Source organism: Notolepis coatsorum, assembly GCF_963971535.1.
Source record: "Notolepis coatsorum genome assembly, chromosome: 20".
NCBI classification, from domain to species: Eukaryota; Metazoa; Chordata; class Actinopteri; order Aulopiformes; family Paralepididae; genus Notolepis; species Notolepis coatsorum.
The window spans coordinates 56515560-56539686 of NC_140184.1; the positions used below are offsets into that span (position 1 = coordinate 56515560).

Genomic DNA, 24127 nt, shown 5'->3' on the forward strand with positions numbered 1-24127 from the left:
CAGATAAACCCCTCCTTCCCTCTTCTGATTGGTCAGGGGGTTTATTCCTCTCTTATTAGTTCAGTCAGGGCCAAGCTGTTAGGCGGCTTGGCAGGGAGGGGGGGTGGGGGGGGGGAAGGGTTTCCCAGACTCTGCACCTATCACAGGTGTTGAGTCTTGGGTTTCCCCCCGTCGTAGCACACGTCACTACGCACGTTGCTATTGGACGATGGCTTCCGTGAGTTAGACCCGTATGTAAGGTCTGTTATTGTCAAAGTGTCGGGATAGAGCGTAGGAATTAAGGTTCCACTATGCTCGATATACGCGTAACTTGAGTCGGTTGGTCACATGACTCAATGTTACCGTGGCTTTTCAATCTATGGCTCACGTGGGAAGTCTCTCTGGCAGTTCCGTCTATCCTCTGTGGTAGGGATGACGGGATATAAAAATGTAAACAGTTTTTATCCTCGGCTGCGTCAAGTGGGATTCATGTCAGTCGGTGTTTCTTTCTTTTTTAATAAAAGAGTGTGGAGTATATGAAGCACCACACCCTTCTTGTCGTTCTCCCAGGCGCCTTGAGGGATCAATGTGGGGTCTGGTTAGACTGTCCATTGATGTGTTTTGTGTCCCGACGCATACATAGTGCTGGCTCGGGGTGTTTCTGATCAAAATCATGCGGTGGCTAGTACGCCTTGGTTACTTGTTATTAAAACAGCGTTTTTATAAAGCAACTGGGATGGGGTTTTTTCCTCTTCCGAGAGCCTGTTACTGGGTCTCGACGGATTCTCGTTCATATCTGGGGGATGTTAACGGAATAGATCAGAACATAGGTAGAGGGGTCTCACGCCCTTGGGGTGGGCCACCGAGCACGGTTCAAACCGGCCCGTCTGGGTAGCGCCCTCTTTTCATGTTTTAGATCAACACGCATATCTGCCCCTTCTCCTGGAGTAGGCATGTCGGCGTGGTTAGGGCACAGGACTGGTTCTGGTCACGCTGGTCCAGGTCAGTTAACCCGTTGTCCGCCGGGGATGCAGATCTGCTGTTCTGGTACCCTGAGGGACTTGGGCTTTTTTCAGGGGGGAAAATGCTGGGTCGGCCCGGGTGTCACAGGGTTAGGCGTTATGGAGACCCTTTGTTGGGTACTCTTTTGTACCTGGCACTATTGTAAGGGGCTGGTTCTCCTTCTTTCGCTCCTCTCTCACGCATGGCGAAGAGGGGGCTGTTGGGGTGGTCTTCTGGACCCCCTCTGGTAATCCTGTGTGCTTCCCGGGCCGCCGGGCCCGGTCCGAAGTAAAGTTTTGTTGATACCGTAGGCCTGGGATATCTTTTTTTTGGAAACTGAAACACTTGTACTGCGGTATAGCTGGTGTATACCCGCCCGCAGGTGTGTTTTGGAGTTTTTTCTTGAGGGGTTATAGGAACAACCACCGTCTGTACCGAGAGGGTAGTTGATTCCCTGGTATGTTGGAGCAGAGTCAACTCCCGGGTTACCCGGTTGAGTGTGCCCCTGCACGTTCATGACGTCTGCCAATCATGTCAGCCTTCTCTGCCTCGACCCCTCTGGGTGGTTTTTTTTTAATGGAGGCTTTGTCATGGTGATCAACAACGCCAGCATACGCCCCTTCCGCCGGGGGGGGGCTGTTTTCAGTTGACTCCTTTGGCGCCTGTCTCGTCCGCAGTGCTCCAGGCTCAGGTTACAGCCTGCTGCCTGGTTTCCCCGGTGCGCTGCCTGCTTCCGTTGGTTGAACTTTTTGAGTGCTTACGGCCATGCTGACTGCCTGTTCTGCAGGGTCAGTGTGCCAGGCGGTGTGCTATTGGGGGGAAAGGGCCCGCTCTTGGAGGGGCCTTATCCGAATACGCTGGCGATGTGGGGGGCGGTGTCACTAAGTGACCGCCTGGTGGGGTCTTGATGCCTGGCGTCATTGACCTCTCCGGGCCCCCCTTTTTCCAGGGGATCCAGTCCCTTCAGTGGGTCTGGGTCTTCCTTCGCGCTCCGCTGCTACAGCCTTGCCACGGGGTTGGGTTTGCTCTTGACCCCGTGATTTTGGGGGCAGTAACGAGGTTTGTTCCTTCCGTTCGTTCCCTGGTGGCATGCGGGTTGTGCGTGTGTGTAGTCGTGGGGTCAAGCCACGGTCTGCTCACCCTGTGCGTTGAGTTGCTTGAGTTCCTCTTCGCACGGTTGGATCCGTCTCCCTCCCGTAAGCCTCCAATAGGGAGGGTATCCTCCATTAGGGAGGGTCGGGGGGCTCGGTCCTCCCCGGTCTGATGGTTGTGGGGGGCCTCAGCGGGGTACATTTGTCGAGCTATGGCTCCCGCTCAGCTCCTCTTGTGCAGATGATACTGAGCGAAAGCCATAATGAAACAACGTAAGGTTATGTATATAACCAAGTTCTGTGAATTATGGCGACGCTCAGCATCAGACGCCGCTGCGGCCCTTGATCTCGCCTTGTGGTGAAAGTTTGGGAAGGAGGCGAGTAGGTGACCACACACCTGCTTATGAAGGTAAGCGGATGGGGGTGTGGCCAGACGAATGTTGGGATGTAAAGGTACATGGTGGAATTCTTTTTTTCAGTGCTTGTGCACGAAGTGAAGTACAGTGCAGATGATGCTGAGCGTCGCCATAATTCACAGAACTTGGTTATATACATAACCTTACGTTTATCTGCGAGCCAGGTGCAGATTCTACCGAGTTCCGAGCTGAGGGATTTTTCAACCTGCAACTTGTTCTTGTCAGAGACCAGCAGGGCTGAGTCATCCGCGAACAGGAACAAGTTGCAGTCACAAGCTGACGACATGTCATTTGCATAAATTAGGAACAGTAACTGTCCTAGTATGCTTCCTTGTGGAACACCATAGCTCACTGGGAGGGGGGGGGGGGGGTATAGTGTACCATTTACCTCCACCATCAAAAGGGAGTGATTGACGGTGTCAAATGCCTTTTGTAGGTCCATGGACCATGTCGCAGTATTTGCCCGCGTCCACTTCTTGTTTGATGTGGTTAGGCCTGTCACGATAACACATTTTGCTGGGCGATTAATTGTCCCAGAAAATATTGTGATAAGCGATATTATTGCGGTTTTGAGATTTCTTTTTGAGAAATGTATTTCTCAAAAGTTTTCAATTAACCTTTTTATTTTTTTTACTAATATAATAATAGCATAATAATGCAAGGAAACCGTTTCAAAGTGCAATAAACCTTTATTTAACATTGGAAGACATTTTAAATATCCTAAATAAATGATTCAGTTTGATTGTTTATTATAAAACAAACTGAAACTGGAAACAAGTCCTCTCCCTGTCTGGCTTTTTGTGTCATCCTTTTAACATGTACATGTATTATTAATGTACCTTGCGGTACCATGTACAAAATGTTAATATGTATGAGGTATAAGTATGAGGAAAAAACTGTGGAAACGTAATAAATAAAAAGGCAGTGAAACTATAATCAAATAAACACCAAAATATATACCATCTCTATTGGAATGGAGACTTCAGCACAGGATAAACTAGGGATGAGCAAAAATAATCCAGATCGATTGATCACATGATGTACTCGTGGAGGAAAACGCTGTACAAAATAAACGTCTTTTCCGGTGTTTTAGACTTTTATTTTGAAACCCACCCACCGACCGGAGCGGAAGTATTGTTGTTATTATCCTAGCAGCACCTATGAGCGGACAATTTGTCTCGTCCGGTTCTGTGTTTTTGAGCTAATGATAAAACAAATGTTGAGATTGTTGGTGAACAACTAACTTTAGGTTAGTTTTAACGTTAGCTACTAATGTTAGATGCAGCTACTACAGGCAATCAACGATGAGGAGGAAGCGGCAAAGCCTTATATAATACAATAGTAGCCCTGTAGTGCGTAGGCACGACTCGAAACTACCTGTTATAATAAATGTATTCATTTAACACTTTGATCGCCATGGTTAAATTCATAATTTACCATCCCTCGCCATCTCTATTTGTCTATGGAGAAGTTCCCCTTCTTTGCAGGGCTATAACTTTTTTAATTGTATTGCTAAATTGACATTTTATGGCCCATTCAATGTCCTATATCTATTGTTCAGGGTGTAGCAACGTTATACTTTTTCATTCACATATTCATACTAAAATATGGTCTAAAGTATAAGTATGTTTTTATCGTTTTCTGCAGCTTTCTCCAGAACTTGATTTATAGCCCCAAATGCATTATATTGATGATCAAATACAGTTTGGTAGCGATCGGTGCCAGATAAAAAATTTCAACTGGAGGTACTTCTAGAAGTTACTACGTATGATCTGATGTTGACCGGATGGGCGGGGGGTCGTTTATAATTCCGTGGGCAACGTTATATCATTCATCTAGTGTGGGTCATATGATCATCAGAGCAGTTTATATGGAACACGTTAGAAAATAACGCTGAAACTCACCGTGGCTTCCTCGCGCCGTTGGGGGATGAGCGTGGAACAGAATTTGTTTATATTATGGGATGGAGAAATACCGGATCCATTTCCAGGTTGTATAATAGTATATACGTCCAAATCATGTTGTTTATTGAGTTAGGGTGAGCGATCGATTATCCAGTGTGTCAAGATGGAGTCCCGGGAGCTATAGCGAGTGGTCGGACCGAATTTGGATGAGCACCAGTTTCCTGTTTCCGGTTTGCTGTTTGGGCGATCTGCAGACCAAACTCACAAAACTTGCCACAATTGCAGCTACCACAGGACTACACATCAATAAAGCAAAAACAAAGGAGATGAAGATGAACCACAATTTAGAAGAGGCCGTACAACTGGACGGAGAAGCACTGGACGAGGTGGACACCTTCACATACCTGGGAAGCATCGTGGGGAAGGACTGAGGCAACGACAAAGACATCAAAGCAAGAATAGGGAAGGCAAGAACAGCATTTTTAATACTGAAGCAAACATGGAATTCAAACCACATCTCCACAAAGACCAAACTCTGCATCTTCAACACCAATGTCAAATCAGTTCTATTATACGGAGCAGAAACATGGAGAACCACAAAAGCAACCTCAAACAAACGGTCACATAGCGGTCACAGAGGCACTTCACTTATCAAAAGCGAAAGGCCTCTCTGTCCAGATTCTCCTAGACCTATCTGCAGCCTTCGACACAGTCAACCATCAGATCCTCCTCGCGTCCCTCGCAGGAATGGGAGTGGCTGGCTCTGCGCTGACATGGCTGACATCATACCTCAATGACCGCTCCTACCAAGTGTCATGGAGAGGGATCCTGTTGGCCCCCAGGGCTCGGTCCTAGGACCCCTTCTCTTCTCCCTCTACACTAAATATCTGGGTAACATTATCACGTCTCATGCCTTCTCGTATCATTGCTATGCCGATGATACTCAACTCTTCCTCTCCTTCCCTCCCTCGGATATCCACGTCTCTGAGCGGATCTCGGCCTGTCTGTCCGACATCTCCGCCTGGATGACGACCAACCACCTCAAACTGAACCTAAGAAAACAGAATTGCTCCACCTGCCGGCCAAATCCTCCCCCCTGATGGACCTTTCCATCACAGTCGAGAATGCAACTGTGACCGCGTCCCCGACCGCCCAGAACCTTGGTGTTGTCCTCGACGACCAGTTAAACTTCTCCGCTCACATCGCAGCGACAACCAGAACCTGCAGATTCCTCCTGAGCAACGTCAGAAGGATCCGCCCCTTCCTGACAAAAGAAGCCACCCAACTCCTCGTCCAATCAACAGTCATCTCCTGTCTCGACTACTGCAACGCACTGCTTGCTGGTAGGGGTGGGAATCACCAGTTTCATCACGATACGATAACGATTCTTTGGACAACGATGCGATATTTGCCGATTATCACAAACAATGTGGCCTTGCTGGCCTCCCGGCCACTGCCACCAAGCCTCTTCAGCTCATTCAAAACACAGCGACCCGCCTGATCTCAAACCTACCGAAGTCAGCCCATGTCACCCTACTTCTTAGGGACCTGCACTGGCTCCCCATTGCCACGCGAATCCGCTTCAAGGCCCTCGACCTGGCATACCGTGCGGCAAAGGGAACCGCTCCCGCCTACCTCCGGTCAATGGTCTCTAACTACACACCCTCAAGACCCCTACGCTCTGCATCTTCTGGCCGTCTCAGACCCACTCCTATCCGAGCTCCGGGAGGGTCATCAAGGAGAAGCCGCCTATTCTCAGTCCTTGCCCCACAATGGTGGAACGAACTGCCCAACACAGTTAGGACAGCCGAAACTCATCCAATCTTTCGCCGTGGACTAAAGACTCACTTCTTCAACCATAATCTGAAATGAAAAATATTCTAACCCTAACTAACCTTACTGTCATGCACTTGTCCTAATATACTAACCTACACTGTAGCACTCAACACTTTGATGAACATTGTTACTCAGCTAATAGAGTTGTGCCCTTCCTGAGTTGTCGCACAGAACTTGTAAGTCGCTTTGGATATAAGCGTCAGCTAAATGACAATGTAAATGTAAGGGGGGTGGGGCGTCCATAGATCCCTGCATTCTCAATGAGGGCAAAGGAGTAGGGATGGTGTAAAAACCATACCAAACAATTTAAACGGTTAAACACTTGTCTCCCTCTTGGTGTTTTGTGTAGGAGGAGTACTGGAGAAGAGGTTACCAGGAGGTAGCCTCTCCCAACATCTACAACAGCAAGCTGTGGGAGACGTCCGGTCACTGGCAGCACTACAGCGACAACATGTTCTCATTCCCTGTGGAGGATGAAGTCTTTGCACTCAAGCCCATGAACTGTCCTGGGCACTGGTATGTTTTTATTTGTGCTGGTTGGAGTTGTAAATGTACTCGTTCATTGCAGAGTAGTAAATGTATTTGTTCATCGCAGAGTAGTAAATGTACTCGTTAATCACAGAGTAGTAAATGTACTCGTTCATCACAGAGTAGTAAATGTACTCGTTAATCACAGAGTAGTAAATGTATTTGTTCATCGCAGAGTAGTAAATGTACTCGTTAATCACAGAGTAGTAAATGTACTCGTTAATCACAGAGTAGTAAATGTACTCGTTCATCACAGAGTAGTAAATGTATTTGTTCATCGCAGAGTTGGAAATGTACTCGTTCATCACAGAGTTGGAAATGTACTCACCATTGCAGAGTACCATTGCCTAAAACAGAGATGTCTGGTCCCCCCCCCCCTCCCCCTACATAACCAAGTATAGACAGAATGATCTGACTGAACTTAATTTCCCCATTTCAGGCTATTTAACTTGATTAATGATTGGCGGGAGGCTTTAGACTTCAAATATTCTTTATTTCACAAGAAAGAAGCATCCAAAATTACGAACATGGTGCGGCTGGGTAGTGTAGAGGACTAGGCACTCGCCTACCACCGCAGAGACTCTGGGATCTAATCCAGCTGTCAGCGGTACCTCTGGCTTGGTCAGTTGTCCCTACAAACACAATTGGCAGTGTTCGCGGGTGGGAAGCCGGTGTGGTATGTTTCTTGGTCGTTGCAAACCGACTCCTACTGGTCGGTCGGGGCGCCTGTTCAGCAAGGAGGGGATCTGGGGGAAATAGCGCAAACCTCCAGTGAAACTCCTCGCTGTCAGGTGAAAAGCAGCGGCTGGCGACTCCACATGTATCTGAGGAGGCATGCGATAGTCTACACCCTCCTCAGACCGACAGTGGGGCAATGCGCGCAATGACCAGGAAGGGAATTGGCATAATGACTAAATTGCATTCTCCCTTTCTGTGTGTGTGTGCGTTTGGAAAGACCAGATGAAGTCAGGAGTTTATTATATATATTTATAGTAAATTGACTGAGGATGGACAGATAATGTTGATATTTAAACAAAAAATACAATACATAATGAATCTATCCATGATCATCATGCAACATAAAACAATTGTAGGAACGGTTTGGGATTTTAGGTTGCGTGTTGTGAGTTCCAAAATGTTTTACTTAAAGTTTAAAGCTCAATATATCAAAACGTGGCACTTTACAGTGAACAGGAGGTCTATTTGTATTAAAAACAATGGATTGTTTTTCATTTAAATGTCTGGAAGAGCTCAAAAATAGAAATGTCAAATGATATTTCCGTTGCCTTTTTTGAGTTGATCTAAATGTTACTGATTGTGTTAAATGGGCATATAATATCGTCTCATATCGATCGCAGGCACCTGAATCCAATTGTATCATATCGTGGCAGACTTTGTGATATCGGCAAATATCGTATCGTTGTCCAAAGAATCAATATTGTATCGTGATGAAACTGGTGATTCCCACCCCTAGCTAGAAGGTATCCCATAAAAACCAAAGCTGCAGAATTCTAAAGAGAAGTTACTTCCCATTTTCTTTTAATACATTATTTTCATTAAAGGGGAACTATCTTACTATTTCTTTCACTATTTGGAAAATGTTTGGCTGTTTTACTCGCAATGCGCTGTATGACAAGTCACCCACAGTCTGCACTGGCAGACAGAGAGTGAGAGAGAGAGAGAAGACCGGAGTGTGTGTAAATGCGCCGAGACGACTCGAGTTGCACCGTATGAGAGCCTCTGTCTCTCGCTCTCTCTCTGTCTGCACTCACGTCATGTCAACCTGTTTGACGAAGTGTCAGTGACAGGGAAACCGCTTTCACATTATTTCCACTCGCTCCGTTGTTGAGCGAATTGTTGATTGTGGGCGGTGGCTACAACCAGGGGCTGAGATATGCAGATCAGTGCCTAATTCACGTCAGCGAGTGAGTCAAATCAGAATGGCTTGGTTCAGTGGGGGAGGACCTTGTCTCATCTGAACTGGAGGAATGCGCAAAAAATAGAATTTGTGGCATAGACAGTGTTTATACAACCCCACATTGCTAGAAAACAATGCACTGGAAAAGGCAATTTATAAGATGGTTCCCCTTAACACTTCCGGCGCCAACAGCAGAGGGCGCTGATGGCCCTTCAGCGCCAGTGCTTTATCCAATGTAGGATAGGACTTATTTGCGAGTGCTTAAAATTAGGGATGTCCGATATTATCGGCCTACCGATATTATCGGCCGATATCGGCATTAAAATGTGATATCGGATTTTTTTTTTTTTTTTTTTTTTTTTTTTTTACATTTCTATAACCTTTATTTACCCAGGCAAGCAAGTAAGAACAAATTCTGATTTTGCTTATTGTCAAAAGTATGCATAATGTTGTGTTAATTCCACAACAAGAGATATGTAATGTTAATTACCTGAAATTATTCCATTTTTTGGGGGGGGAAACCCTGCATATATCGGTATCGGTTGATATCGGTATCGGAAATTAAGAGTTGGACAATATCGGTATATCGGTATCGGTAAAAAAGCCAATATCGAAATTGAAATACGCAAAAAAATTTATCTCACCAAGTCCACATGGCTTTTTTACAAACAGTTACAGCTATGTTTGAAGTCTCACGGTGTTCCATTAGACAGACCAATTGAACACCACAGATACCACAAATTCTTCTACGAAAGAGAGACATCGAGAGGTTTTGTTTCAGAATTTTATCATCAATTACTAACGTCCTCGTATGAAACCCTCCAACTAGATTCTGTCTGGAGGAGGGATATACCAGACCTGGAAAATTACTTTGATTGGCAAGGAGCCTGGGCAAATGTCCGACTTACATCAAGGAACCCGGATCATCAACAAATCAATCTTAACTATATTCACAGGACATACTTGACTCCTATAAGACTGTGCCGAATGGGGCTTAAACAAGACTCCAAATGCTCCCAATGTACAAATGGGGACGAAGGGACATTTATGCACATGTATTGGGACTGCTCACCAGTTAAGGCATTCTGGAAAGATGTGACCCAACAAATATCAAAACTCGTATCTTGGAATATACCTGTACACCCCTCGGTATTACTATTGAATGATGTTTTTGAGTTTGCAGTGAATCCACAGCTAAAGAGATTGGTTTTATCGGGTATCACAGTAGCTAAAAAGCTGATCGCATCACGCTGGTTTCAACCGGAAAAAATTTGCCGTAAAGTTTGGTTTCTTACATATCTCGATGTAATTTACCATGAAATATCTACAGCAAGAATTCTGGGTCTCAATGAATCCAAAATGTCAATGTGGTTAGAAGTGGTGGAGAGAATAAAAGCTAGCTTATAATGGTAGTGTCTGGTTAGGTGCGAGGGATAGTGGAGGTACTTCTCAAGGTGGGGTCCGGGAGGGGGGGGGTTCGAGCTGGAGCATATGTGTGTAGGTTTTTTAGATAACAGGTATTAGGGGTATATCTTAACTAACTAAAATGTGATCTCATTGGATGTGCCCTGACAATTAATGCTTGTATATCTTATCGTGTGTTGTCATGTTTGTTTATATGTTTGTTTAAAAAATAATAAAAAAATTAAATACAAAAAAAAAAGCCAATATCGAGCATCCCTACTTAAAATATATCAAATATAATAGCAATAGATCTAAATAACACGGTGATCGTCAGTGAGTTGCTTCCAGTCAACATGCACGAAACAGATAATTTTTTCATACATACATTTCCGTTTTATACTGTGATGAATATGAATATATTTCTAGAGCGTTCTGTCTCATCTCAATAAACTCCAGCAAATCGAGCTTCAATGTATTTCGTTAGAAATCGTGCCATTTGTCGCTTGATTTATTACTCGTTTTCAAATAAACGCTAGATTATCGATATTATGTGTCATCATGGGTGAACAGAAGCGGGGTCTGAAAAATCGCTTCTCCGTACTTTGGTCGGCACGAACCTCACACACACACGCTCCGATGGCGGTGAAAGGAACATCTGATTAACCCAAGATTGGTAACATAGATTCCTTACCTCACATCTGATGTAGTGCAAAAAGATTAATCCAATTCCTGATCGCCATTCCAAATATTGATTGCGTTTATTGATCCAACGTTATATGTTCAAAACACATAATCCAGGGCGGTCAGGTGCCGTAACGGAGATTGCGTTCGTCACCAACCCCGGAGCGTCTGGATTCGCCTGTTCGAATCCAGCTCACAGCTCCGGGGTTGTCACCAGCTTGGCTGGCCGTTCACACTAATACAATTGGCAGTATTAGAGGGTGGGAGAAGCTGGCGGGGTGGGTCCGGGTCGTTTTAAACGGCGACTCCTACAGTTCGGTCGGGGCGCCTGCTAAGCGCGGATAGGATCTAAGTGGGATAGTGTGATCCTTCCACACGCTACGCCCTCTCAGTGAGAATCCGCGCTGCCAGGTGAAAAGAAGCGGTTGATTGGCTGGACGTGTGTCGGAGGAAGCACGTGGTAGCCTCCACTCTCCCAGACCGACTGTGGGGGGTAAGTGCGCAGCGACCAGGAAGGGGATTGGGAATTGGCATAACGACTAACATTGGGATGGGAGAAAATCGGAGGAAAAAGGAGGGGGAAAAAGATATATAAAAAAAAAAAAACATAATCCACACTGCTCCGAGTGTTCTAACGATACTGCATGCCCGAGAAGGAAAACCTGGACCAGACTTCTTAGATTGATGCACAGCCCCAGCCAGAGGGATTCCAATGATGTGCAATACCATCCGGGAGACGTTAGGCGGCGGTATTTGCCCTTTGCGAGCTCAGACCCATTCCCAATGATAACGTCAGGCTGGATGGATGAACATTTTATGGATATAGCGAATAAAAGAAATATCGATTAAAACCCAGGATTTCTCGGGTTTGGCGCCCAGAGCATGGCGAGTTAACCCGACTTATCTCGGGTTTGGCCTCCAAAGGGTTAAAGGGATATTTCTCCATCACCCCATCACATTCTCAAAAAGGGGTTGCCAATCAATTGTTATGCCAATTCTTTGTCATCCTGACCTCTATTTTATTTTCAAGTTGCGCTTGTAACCACAAAGATCACTACTTCACAATGTACAGGAGGATCTGTCGTCCTATGGCTCCTTTCACCTAACTCCTGTATAACCCATAACTCCGGTTCAGCCTCTTGATAAGATGGTAACACCAACTGCTTCTATAAGTCTTCATTACTCACTTCTGTCTCTCCGCTCCATTCTTCTTGTCTTCCGTTTGCCAGTCTGATGTTCAGCCACAGGCCCCGCTCATGGAGGGAGCTGCCTCTTAGACTGGCCGACTTTGGGGTCCTCCATAGGAACGAGCTGTCAGGCACGTTGACCGGCCTGACCAGAGTGCGGCGCTTCCAGCAGGACGATGCCCACATTTTCTGCACTATGGACCAGGTGACCAGCATCGCTCGGCCATCGCGGTTGTAGCACTTTTTCATCCACTTATTCTAACCTTAATGTGTCCTGTTGATTTTCTATTGATTTTTAAAAGGGAAATGCCAGCCCATAAAATGCACCAACATAATAATAATAATAATATATTTCATTTATAGACGTGCTTTATAATTGTGGAACAAATCTCAAAGCGCTACAGTGTAAAAGAACATAAAAGCTAGCAAGAGAGTAAAGAACATAAAAGAAGGGCTAAATCTAGTCAAATAACATAACATGTGTGGAGCTAAAACTAGATTAAAATCAACAAAAGGCTCTATTAACCCATTATCCGGCAATCACGTGTTAAGGCGGGTTTCTCCGCCATGCGTTGTCTGCCAATCACGCCGTAAGGCGTGTTTGAGATCAATATTTCATATTTTCGTCATGGTATTCATATTTCACCCACGGAGTCTTGGCTGATGCTGTCTGAGCCATCACAACTCTGCAACGCTTCAATACCGCCACCTGGTGGCCGATCGGCGAGTTGCCAAACCGGAAGTGCCCGTTGGAGCTCGGTCCGTCCCCTAATTTCGTCCGGCCACTCGTTTATCGTCCCGGGGCTCAATACAGACACTGTGGATATGGATCTTTGCCATAACTCAATAATCAACATGATTTGGACGTGTATTAGTAATATACAAACCGGAAATGGATCGCATCGATCAACATCACATAATTGGGATCTGTTTGCTCCACTCATCGCCCAACGCTACGTGGAGACTGACGTGAGTTTCAGCGTTTTTCTTTATCATTTTCGATACAAACTGCTCTGATCAATATATCACCCATACTACATAAATCATTTAACGTCGGTCATTGAATTATAAACGACCCCCCCCCCCCCCCCTCCGTTCACCCGCAGATGATCAGTCATGACGTTTAGGACCATGTACAGTTGACATTTTTTAATATAGCATGGATCGGTATCAAACTGCATTTGATAATCTAATATATGCATTTATGCCTATATCTCACGTTCTATGAAATACTGCAGAAAACGATAAAAACATATTTATACTCTAGATGGTATTTTAGTATGAATGTGTGAATGAAAAAGTAAAACGTTCCTACATCCTGAACGATAGATAATTGATGTTGAATGGGCCATAGTAATGTCAATTTAGCAATACAATTTAAAAAGTTATAGCCCTGCAAAGAAGGTGAACATCTCCATAGACAAATAGCGCTGGCAGAGGATGGTTTAGGATGATCAAAGTGGTGGCTAGGGATGGGTACCTTTCACATTTGAATCGATACCGGTACCCAACGGTACCTTTTTTCGGTACTTTAGTCTCAAGAAATTTTATTTATCTACCTCAGTCGTGAAAAAAATAATCCAAACTTCAAATAACTACAATTTCGACAGTTTTCGGCTTGCCATTGCTCCGACTGCTTTGTTGTTGAATCAAGTCAAATCCTAGGTAAGCATATATTGTGCGTGTGAACGTTGACATGAAAAGATTTATTTTTTTATTTTTTTTTTGTATCTCACTTGAATCGATACTCTGTAGTACCGACGTGTTTCGGTTCGGCACCTCAAAGGTACCGAATTCGGTACCCATCCCTGGTGGTGGCAGAGAATGGGTTAAAGAGGCTCTATTAAACAAAAGGCTCTTTTTTAAAAGCATGCACAGTCTGTGGTGCTCTCCACAGACTGGGAGGAGGTTTGCCTGGAGCGGAGATGTCGTGAGGAGGTTTTGAGTCAGAGCCACATTTATTGTCTTATGGAGCAGCCGCAGATTTTACACCCACATGGTCACAAATTTAGGGCTTCTCTCTCTGAATTCTAGCATTAGGATGTCCCCTTTCCCTCTTTTTAAATCAATAAGATTGAGTTAGTAACTAACCGAAAGTGGTTTATATTCGCAAATATACACTGAAGTGTCCTGGGGGCATAGAAATAACATATCTTATGAAGGCAACAGTGACTTAGGAGGTAGATCGGTCGTCTGGTAATCGGAAGGTTCCTGGTTCGATTCCGGCTCCTCTTGGGTGCATGTCAAAGTGTCCTTGAGCAAGACACTTAACCCCTAACAGCTGCAGATGAGCCAAGTTGGCACCTTGCATGGTTGCCTCCGCCGTCGGTGTGTGAATGTGAGGCGTGAGTTGTAAAGCGCTTTGGATTTACCAAATATATGTCGATTCTTAGAATGGGTGGCATCCCCCTTTGTTGCTTTTTCATTTGATCACATTAACATTTCCAGTTTATATTTTCACCGCCATGATTTCAGTATGACATTGTTTCCACTACAGATAGGGTCTGAGATGAAGGGCTGCCTGGACTTCCTGCGCTGCGTCTACAACGTGTTTAGCTTCTCCTTCCAGCTCCACCTTTCCACTCGCCCAGAGAAGTACCTGGGCGACATTGCCGTCTGGAACCAGGCAGAGAAGGTACATGACTCTGTTAGTGTTAGTCATAGTAAAAGAGCTGTGAGCAGACTGGTTTATGTAAACGTGTGTCCTCTTGTCCTTTTTCTTGTACTCCCCAGAAATATTTTGTACTCAAAATATTATGTTAAACTCTTCTTACTGTGTGACAGCAACTGGAGAACAGCCTGAATGAGTTTGGGGAGCCATGGAAACTAAACCCTGGAGATGGTGCCTTTTATGGGCCCAAGGTCTGTATGTAAATATTCAACTTTGGCCGTGCATAGCGACTCAAATCACTGTTATGCCTTTTAATCATTGTTATGACAATATAAAAAATAGGTGTTTCAAACAAACACCCCATGTCCTAGATAAACAATAATAGCAGCCTTAACTTTCTGCTTCTGTGCCATTTCAGATTGATATTAAGATCAAAGATGCAATTGGACGATATCACCAGTGTGCAACCATTCAGCTGGACTTCCAGCTCCCTATCCGCTTCAACCTGACCTTTGTGGGGTGAGTCACCTAATCAGACTGGCTACACAGTGCAGAGTCCTGTTATTGAAGCAAGGATTATATATTAATCCCACCTAAAAATAAGATATTTCTCAGCCTGTACACTTTGTATTACACTGCCTCCTTTTTCAATGATGGATGGGGAGAAACTGTAAAGAGACGTAAATATGCACTCTATGCTAGGCTTGGGCGGTATGACGGTATTACGGTATACCAGGATATTTCGAAATCCCGCCGGTATGATTCTCAATACCGTGACGTCACAGACTGCTATTACACTGACACGGAGTTGATTGTAGTGCACAGCACGCGCCAGCAGAGGGTTACGTGGCTATCATTGTGAGCTAACGTTGGTACCTGGCTGGCGCTGGCTAACTAACGTGGCTATCGTTGTGCGCTAACGTTAGTATCTGGCTGGCGCTGGCTAACTAACGTGGCTATCGTTGTGAGCTAACGTTAGTATCTGGCTGGCTCTGGCTAACTAACGTGGCTATCGTTTTGAGCTAACGTTAGTATCTGGCTGGCGCTGGCTAACTAACGTGGCTATCGTTGTGAGCTAACGTTAGTATCTGGCTGGCGCTGGCTAACTAACGTGGCTATCATTGTGAGCTAACGTTAGTATCTGGCTGGCGCTGGCTAACTAACGTGGCTATCGTTGTGAGCTAACATTAGTATCTGGCTAGCGCTGGCTAACTAACGTGGCTATCGTTGTGAGCTAACGTTAGTATCTGGCTGGCGCTGGCTAACTAACGTGGCTATCGTTGTGAGCTAACGTTAGTATCTGGCTGGCGCTGGCTAACTAACATGGCTATCGTTGTGAGCTAACGTTAGTATCTGGCTGGCGCTGGCTAACTAACTGGCTATCGTTCTGTGATTTGTTTACTTGGTAACACGGGTTGCTAAGTAATTTAGGTTCGAGGTTGAAGAAAGTGCACTTTTAGGTTGAAAGAACGGCCCTAATGTCAATGTGTTTCAATATAAGCGTTATGTATGGTGATAACGAGTATATACTTAAATTATGGCTGTGTGTCTAATACGACCGTCGTTTATCAATGACTTGTTTGCAGTCAACATTGTCGAAACGGATTGTTTTTTAATCGGTTCATTTCCGTTTTATACCATTTTGAAAAACGCTCGTTTTTTTAAACTTTCAAGGGGAAAAAAAGATTCTGCAGGAATCAAATAAACGCTAGATTATCGATGGTATATGTGTACTTATGCACGCTATAGAAGCGGGCTGAAAAATCGATTCTCTTATTTCCTGATCAGCTACACACACTCACAGCCACACACACACATATGGGACACGTTGATATATAGGTGAAAACAGCTCTGATTATCCCAATACTGGTCAAATAGATTCCTTACCTCAGATCAGATGTTCTCCAAAAAGATGATTCCAATTCATGAACGCCATTCCAAATATCGATCGTGTTTATTGATCCAACGCTGGGTACTGGAAACATATATTCCACACTGTTCTGAGGGTCGGCGATGACTGCAGTAGGCTCGGATTACATGCCTGACAAGTAAAATGTGGAATCCGGACTTTTTTTCCCCCCATGCGTTTCATTCAGTCTAATCCAATGGGGTGCAGTACCATCCGGAGAGACAATAGGGGGCGGTATTTTCCCAATTCGAGCTCAGAGAGAGTGCCAGTGGTAACGTGAGGCTAGATTGATGAAATATGAATGGAAATCGCTAATAAAAAAAAACTGCATATCTCATTTCTGGCACTCAACGGTTGGCATGAAATAACTAATTATGTCGTGGCTGGCACTCAAAGTGTTAAGAACACTTTTGGCCTTATCATTGATAAACGGGCCCCTCTGAAACGATACCGGACCAAGAATCGCATTAGCCCCAGGTTTTCTCATGACTTGGCTGAGCTTGTACATCAAAAGAACACTCTGGCGAAAAGCCCGTACCTCTAAGTCTCCAGCTGATTGGCTTGCCTTCAGGCAATGCAGGAACAAATGTACCCAGGCCATCAGGATGGCCAAAATGTCTCACTTCAAGGAGAAACTGATTCGAAGAAATTTTGGACGACAGTCAAGTCCATGGAAAACAAACTTTCCTTTCCTAGCCTACCTGCATCCATGATTTTTGACAAGGTTGTCATTACTGACAAGTCTTGCATGGTTTCTCTATTTAATCAACACTTTGTAAGCTCCATACTAGCCTTCTCTTCCGCTGACCCTCATAGCGTCCCACCACACACTCTGTCCTCCCCTCCCATTACCAATGACTTTTCCTTCAATCCGTTCTCAATTTCTGAGGTTCGGGAGAACTTTCCAGACTGGATCCAAATAAGTCTGCTGGCTTTGATGGCTGGATCCAAAGTTTCTTAAAGCAGCGCCAGCCACTCATCTTTTAGCTGACCCTATCACAAAATTATTCAATCTGTCCATTCAACTCTCTTCCCCCTTGACTGGAAATCAGCGCTAATCTTCCCCCTCTTCAATGGTGGCTCTAGCTCTGACCCCAACTGCTACTGGTCTATTTCCATCTTGCCGTGCTTGGCTAAAGTTCTTGAGAAGCTGGTCCTTAACTCATTCCGGGCCAACAGCGCCCTCTGCTGATGGCCCTTCCATGCCAACGCTATATCCAATAGGACTTATTTGCGAGTGCATAAAACATATCAAATATAATAGCAATAGATCTAAATAACAGTGATCGTCAATGAGTTGCTTCCAGTCAACATGTACGAAATGCATTGTTTTTTCATCGGTACATTTCCGTTTTATACCGTTTTGAATAAGAGTATAGTTTTGTAGATTTCGGCTGATTCATGAATCGTTTTCAAATAAACGCTAGATTATCGATAGTATATGTGTCCTCATGTACGAAGAGAAGCGGGGTCTGAAAAATCGTTTGGTCGGCGCAAACCTCACACACACACACACACGCGCGCACCGATGATAGGAACATCTATTTACCCCAAGATTTGTAACAAAGGCCTTACCTCACATCTGATGTCATGCAAAAAGATTAATCCAATTCCTGATCGCCATTCCAAATATCGATCGCGTCCATTGATCCAACGGTATAGTCCAAAACACAATGATCCACGATGCTCCCAGTGGGGGGACTCAATGCAATAGTATCCAGCTGCATGCCCGAGAAGTAAAACCTGGACCGGACTTCTTTTTTTGATGCACAGTCCCAGCCAATCCAATCCAATGATGTGCAATACCATCCGGGAGACGATAGGCGGCGGTATTTGCCCTTTTGCGAGCTCAGACCCATTCCCAACGATAACATCAGGTTGGATGGATGAAAATGAATGGATATCGCTAATAAAAGAAATAACGATTAAAACCCGACTATACTCGTGATTGGCACGGAAGCGATGGCGAGTTAACCCGACTATACTCGTGGTTGGCCTGGAATGAGTTAAGAAACTGGATTTCCTCAACACAAATCATTCTGTCCGATCTTCAATCTGGGTTCTGTTCTGGCCATGGATGTATCACAGCCACCCTTAAGTTCCTTGACGACATCATCACTGACCTGAACAACAGGCAGGTCTGCGTTGCCAGCTTTATAGACTTAGCCAAGGCATTCGATTCTGGGTAGGCTCTCCAGCATTGGTTTATCCCCCACCTGCTGCAACTGGTTTGCCAGCTACCTTACTAACCGGATCTAACGGGTCAACACGGAGAATATCCTGTCTGAGCCACTTGCCATCACTAAAGGGGTGCCTCAGGGCTCAATCTTGGGTCCTACCCTATTCTCCATTTTATATTAATGATGTGGCGAAGGCTGCAGGCAGCTCTCGGATCCACCTTTATGCTGATGACACCATCCTGTATGCTGCTGGCCCTTCTCTCCATTCCGCGGCCTCCTCTCTTCAAGACAGTCTCACTTCCATTGAGCAGTCCTTTCATAACCTCCACCTTCGGCTTAACACTAAAAAGACCAAATGCATCTTATTCTATCGCAAAAACAAAACCCCAGACCACCCTAAGATCCTTTGCGCTGATTACACCGAACTGGAGTTTGTCAAGTCCTACAAATATCTAGGGCTTTTGGCTGGACTCTTCCCTTTCTTTCTCCGTTCACATTAACAATCTTCAGTCTAAATTGAAAGCCAGATTGGCATTTCTCTTCCGTAACAAAGCTTCCTTCACACCCGCAAAACTCACCCTTGTAAAGATATCGAATAAAAGAAGTAACTATCAAATAACGAGTATACTCGCTGTTGGCGTTCAACGATTGGCGGCCAATAGCGAGTATACTCGTCGTTGGCAAGGAATGTGTTAACTGTTTTTATTTTATTATTAACATATAATCTTTTTTTTTTTTTTATTATTATTCCTGTTGGGGCCTCTTAGACCAGATTAACATTGTAAATAAGAAACCTGTTCTTTACTCTTTGAGCGCTACAAGCTTTCCCCATTTGCGACCATTTTCAGATAAGACACTTTATATGCAATAAGCCCAAATCGTTCTGGTTGGTCCCCTGAAACCCCAAATACTCCCAAATCAAAGGTATATACCATGTACATAGTTGTCTTCACAAAATCATCAAGGGGGGAGGGGGGTAGTCTTACCCCGAAAATGCGATAGTTTAGGTCCGGTAAAATAAGACACTGTGATCGTTACAGAAACATGTTTCAGGTTCGGTAAAATAGACATAGAATATACCTTACCTTAGCCAGAAGGTACTCCAAAAAGAATAATTCCAATGATCCCATCGGCGATCGCGATTACTTGTTTATATGTAATTACTCGTATATGGGAAACTATAGGTTTTGAGGCGAGGAGATCTCCTAGCGATTGCTCTGCAAGAGCTCCTCCCCCTCAGAGCGAGTCAGGGAAGAAAGGGAACAGGACAGAGACAGTTTAGACAGAGTTCAAAAGGTAGGCGATACTGCCACCTGGTGAGATTCGATCGGCATTGCAATTCCAATGTAGGCAAACAAGCCAGGGACACCTAGAGTGATCCGGCTGACCATTTAGAATGGGGATCAAAGGAAAAAGATCAAAGGATCTAAAAACGAGATTACGTTTTTGGCGCTCAAGCATTGGTGGTGAAACACGAGATATTACGTGTTTGGCCGTCAAAGAGTTAATGTTTTATCTGGCTAAATAAAGGTAATAATAATATGGGTTATCGGCCATAACATAATGCTGCTGGCCAGTATGACTACAACCATACTATCTATACCTGTATCACTGTACATATTGGTATTATATCTGATTAGCACTACACCCAGTAGTACTCATTTATTATATATGTTATACCCTGTTTAATCACCTGACATTGTATATTACTATTGCACTTTACTCTACATTTACACTTCGGTTGGATGCCAAACTTATTTTCCTTCTTACTGTACTTGTGCTGTATAATGACAATAAATTCGAATCTAATCTATTAACAGAAATGTTATATCTTTTATCGGCCATAGCATAAATATTGGTTCTATATTCATTTTGGTTTGTATCTACCAAAATGTTCATATTGGTGCATCCCTATTATTTATGAACACCACGTTGTACCATGGAAGGGGAGGAATTAACAAAAATGTGCAGTGTACAGTGACCTAAAGGGAATGTTTTGTGTCCCACAGAAAGGACGGCGATGACAAGGCACGGCCGGTCATCATCCATCGTGCCATCTTGGGTTCAGTGGAGAGGATGATAGCCATCCTCACGGAGAACTATGCAGGGAAATGGTGAGATGCACTCTTGTAGGTCTGGTGTTTATGACCTAATGGAGAATGAGAGAATTTACCTATATATTGTTCCTGTGCTTCAGGACAGTTGAGAGTTTATATTTGTGAACATGCGTGACTTTCGAGTGACTTTCGAGAGAGAACCCTTGAAATTTCTGATGTTACACAGATGTGAAATCTGGGGCTGCTCAATAGACAATGAATGGGGCACCTTAGTGATTTTGTGAGCCCATAGAAACTTTGTGTGTGAGCTCTTACACACAAATGAGCCATACATACTGGTCGCCTGAATACTTTAGACAACAAATGTTTGTTTCCGCGTCTCTGATTGGCCAGGTCATGTGACATGTGCGCCAATCGTGGGACCGCAAGTTTCTACACTGGTTAAGCTTAGGTGCTCTTTCGAAGTTGATTAAGGTTAGAGTTTGTCTTAGAGCATGGCGATAGAACGCTTGCCCTGATTCCAAACTCTAACCTTAACCAACTGCGAAAGAGTCGCCTAAGCTTAACCAGTGATAAACTAGGCGTTAGGTAGTTTGCAGGCTGTTAGACCCGGAAATAGGCGCAGAACTTGCTGTCCCACGATTGGCTCACATGACCTGGCCAATCAGAGCGCAAAACTCGAACACGGAAACAAACATTAGTTGTCGAAAGTATACACGCATACTGGTCATAGAAACAGAATAATGTGTAGAACTTAGATTCCCATACAGGCATACACGTCAATGTACTGAGCTGTGGTAAACGCAGAACGGGATATATTACCAAGGGAACCTGCTTGTCCATCTGTCATGAGATAGACAAGCCACCTCAGACCCACTCCTATCCAAGCTCCGGGGAGGGGTCATCAAAGAGAAGCCGGCTATTCTCGTTCCTCGCTCCACAATGGAGGAACAAACTTCCCACCACAGCCGAAACCGGCCAAATTTTTCGTTGTTTACTTAAAAACACACTTCTTCAATCAATATCTGAAATGAAAAGAAAAAAAACTATCTTTTACTATTATGCAATTTGCTGTGAATTCCTAAAATGCGTGGCATTCCCATTTAAAAAAAAAAAAAACGTTTGGCCACCTATGTGGACCGTTTCCTTCCACTCATCCGGTAATTTGTTTTCTCTCACCAGGCCGCTGTGGCTTTCTCCACGTCAGGTGATGTTTGTCCCTGTCAACCCTTCCTGTGCGGAGTACGCCAAGAGAGTGAGTACTAACAAACGGTGACTAACATCAACAGTGTGATGTACTTCGTCTGAGGGAAACAACGGTTGTGATTGGAAAAGGGGTGGGGCTTGAGATAGGTCAATACTTCCCACTGCCGTACTCGTCGAGCTAGTTTTCCCTCTCTTTGCTATTTTTGTGGTGACCCAGTATTTATGAGTGCTACGTTGTGCCCGTCAGGTTTGTAAGCAGTTTGTAGAGGCTGGCTTCATGGCAGAGGCTGACTTGGACTCCAGCTGCCTTCTAAACAAGAAAATACGCAACGCTCAGTTGGCGCAGTATAACTTCATTCTGGGTAAGAATGACTCGACTGTATGAGCACCGGCCATTCATTGGTTCAAGTGGTTTGTCACAGTACTGTTGGTAGAAACTACCCCAGGAGGAATTATTTTAAGAGCAAGAATAAGGTCAAAAATATATAAAGTATATACCGTATATATATATCCACATCTGTCTGAATATACCTGCATTCAATCCTTCTATAACCCATATACCGTATATATTAGGGATGTCCGATATTATCGGCCTACCGATATTATCGGCCGATATTGGCATACAAATGTGATATCGGAAAATATCGGTATCTGTTTGGGGGGGGGGGGAACCCTGCATATATCGATATCGGTTGATATTGGTATCGGAAATTAAGAGTTGGACAATATTGGTATTGGTAAAAAAGCCAATATCGAGCATCCCTAGTATATATATATTTATTCTTACCATATATTTATCTATCCACCTGTCTGTACATACCTGCACATAATCATTTTACATATCTGTAGATGCTATATCTATATCTGTACATATCCCTTACCTACTCGTACTAGTTATGCTGCTGGCCAGTACGACTACGACCATACTGTCTTTATACCTATATCACTGTACATATTGGTATTACAACTCTGTACATACATCTGATTAGCACTACACCCAGTAGTGCTAATTTATATATTTTATACCCAATTAATCACCTGTACATTGTATATTACTATTGCACTTTACTGTTACATTTGCACTTTGGTTGGATGCCAAACTTCTTACTTGTGCTGTATAATGACAATAGATTTTAATCTACCGTAATCTAATGACATATTAGTATTTTCCATATATTGGTGTTAACATAGTCTAGTATAAATCATAGTAACACGGCGCGAGGACATGTTAGGGGGTAGCTGTGTGTGCGGCGCGTGATGTCATTTGGCCCATGTGTTGAGCTGTTGTCCCTCTGTGTCTTGGCAGTGGTGGGTGAGAAGGAGAAGACGACCAACGGTGTGAATGTGCGTACGAGAGACAACAAGGTCCACGGAGAGCTGTCTGTCAGCGAGGTGCTGGCTCGCCTGACCCTGCTCAAGCAGGCCCGCTGTCCCAACGCAGAGGAAGAGTTCTAATGAGACACAACAACATGAGACACAACCTCGATGAGAGGATGGAACTTGTGAGATTCTGGGTCCAAAGTGCACTGACTCAACAACACGCACGTTCTCTCTCTCGCATAAGACACTTGTGTTTTTTTTTTGTGCCTCAGTCAGAAGCGTTGGAAAGAAAAGATCTGTGAAGGTACACACATGGAGGAGGTTCTGAGAAGATGTGATGTTAAATCTGTGAATAATGAGGGGAAATTATGATTTGACAACTGATTGGCATGCAGAGCTACAAACGCACTTGACAGCGTCATGACATATGACTAATTTGCAGGATCGGAGAAAACATCTGAGAAACGCACTGATTCTCAATGTGGTGTTTGGTGTCAATGCAACATGTGATAACAATTTGTTAACCGTTCTGAATGGTAGCACGTTGGGAAGGTTTAAGAGGATAATGAATTAAGAAAGAAATGGTTGTAATGTTTTTTGTGAAGGAAAATGTATGTGATGATAACATTTAAATAAGGTCCGTCTCCATGTTGAATGGCACAATCTAGAAATAAAGATAATTCTACCTAAAGTCTTTTGTTTTTCTTGCACTTAAACACAAGTAGTTTAACAATTCACCAGTAGTAAAAACACTTTTAAAGGAACATGCCAACATCATGGGAAATGCACGTACCGTCTTGTCCAGTCAGACAAGAAGACGGATACTAACTTCCCCTCTTGTGTGTTCAGTATAAAGCTATAATCCGGCTGCAAACTAGCCTCGCTTGGCACAAATTAA

At 44.2% G+C, this 24127-nt stretch overlaps 1 protein-coding gene across 1 annotated transcript in view; it reads left to right on the forward strand.

The window, feature by feature from the left end:
* The window catches only part of tars3 (threonyl-tRNA synthetase 3), a 59968-nt gene extending 36077 nt beyond the window's left edge, over window positions 1-23891 (forward strand). Inside the window, exons 11-19 of the mRNA XM_084337373.1 lie at window positions 6578-6744; window positions 11989-12151; window positions 14444-14581; window positions 14731-14808; window positions 14976-15076; window positions 20656-20760; window positions 21886-21958; window positions 22157-22271; window positions 23216-23891. Coding sequence (XP_084193499.1) covers window positions 6578-6744; window positions 11989-12151; window positions 14444-14581; window positions 14731-14808; window positions 14976-15076; window positions 20656-20760; window positions 21886-21958; window positions 22157-22271; window positions 23216-23364 — 1089 coding nt within the window. The 3' untranslated portion in view covers window positions 23365-23891. The remainder of the gene's footprint in view (window positions 1-6577; window positions 6745-11988; window positions 12152-14443; window positions 14582-14730; window positions 14809-14975; window positions 15077-20655; window positions 20761-21885; window positions 21959-22156; window positions 22272-23215) is intronic.
* Window positions 23892-24127: the final 236 nt, after the last annotated feature.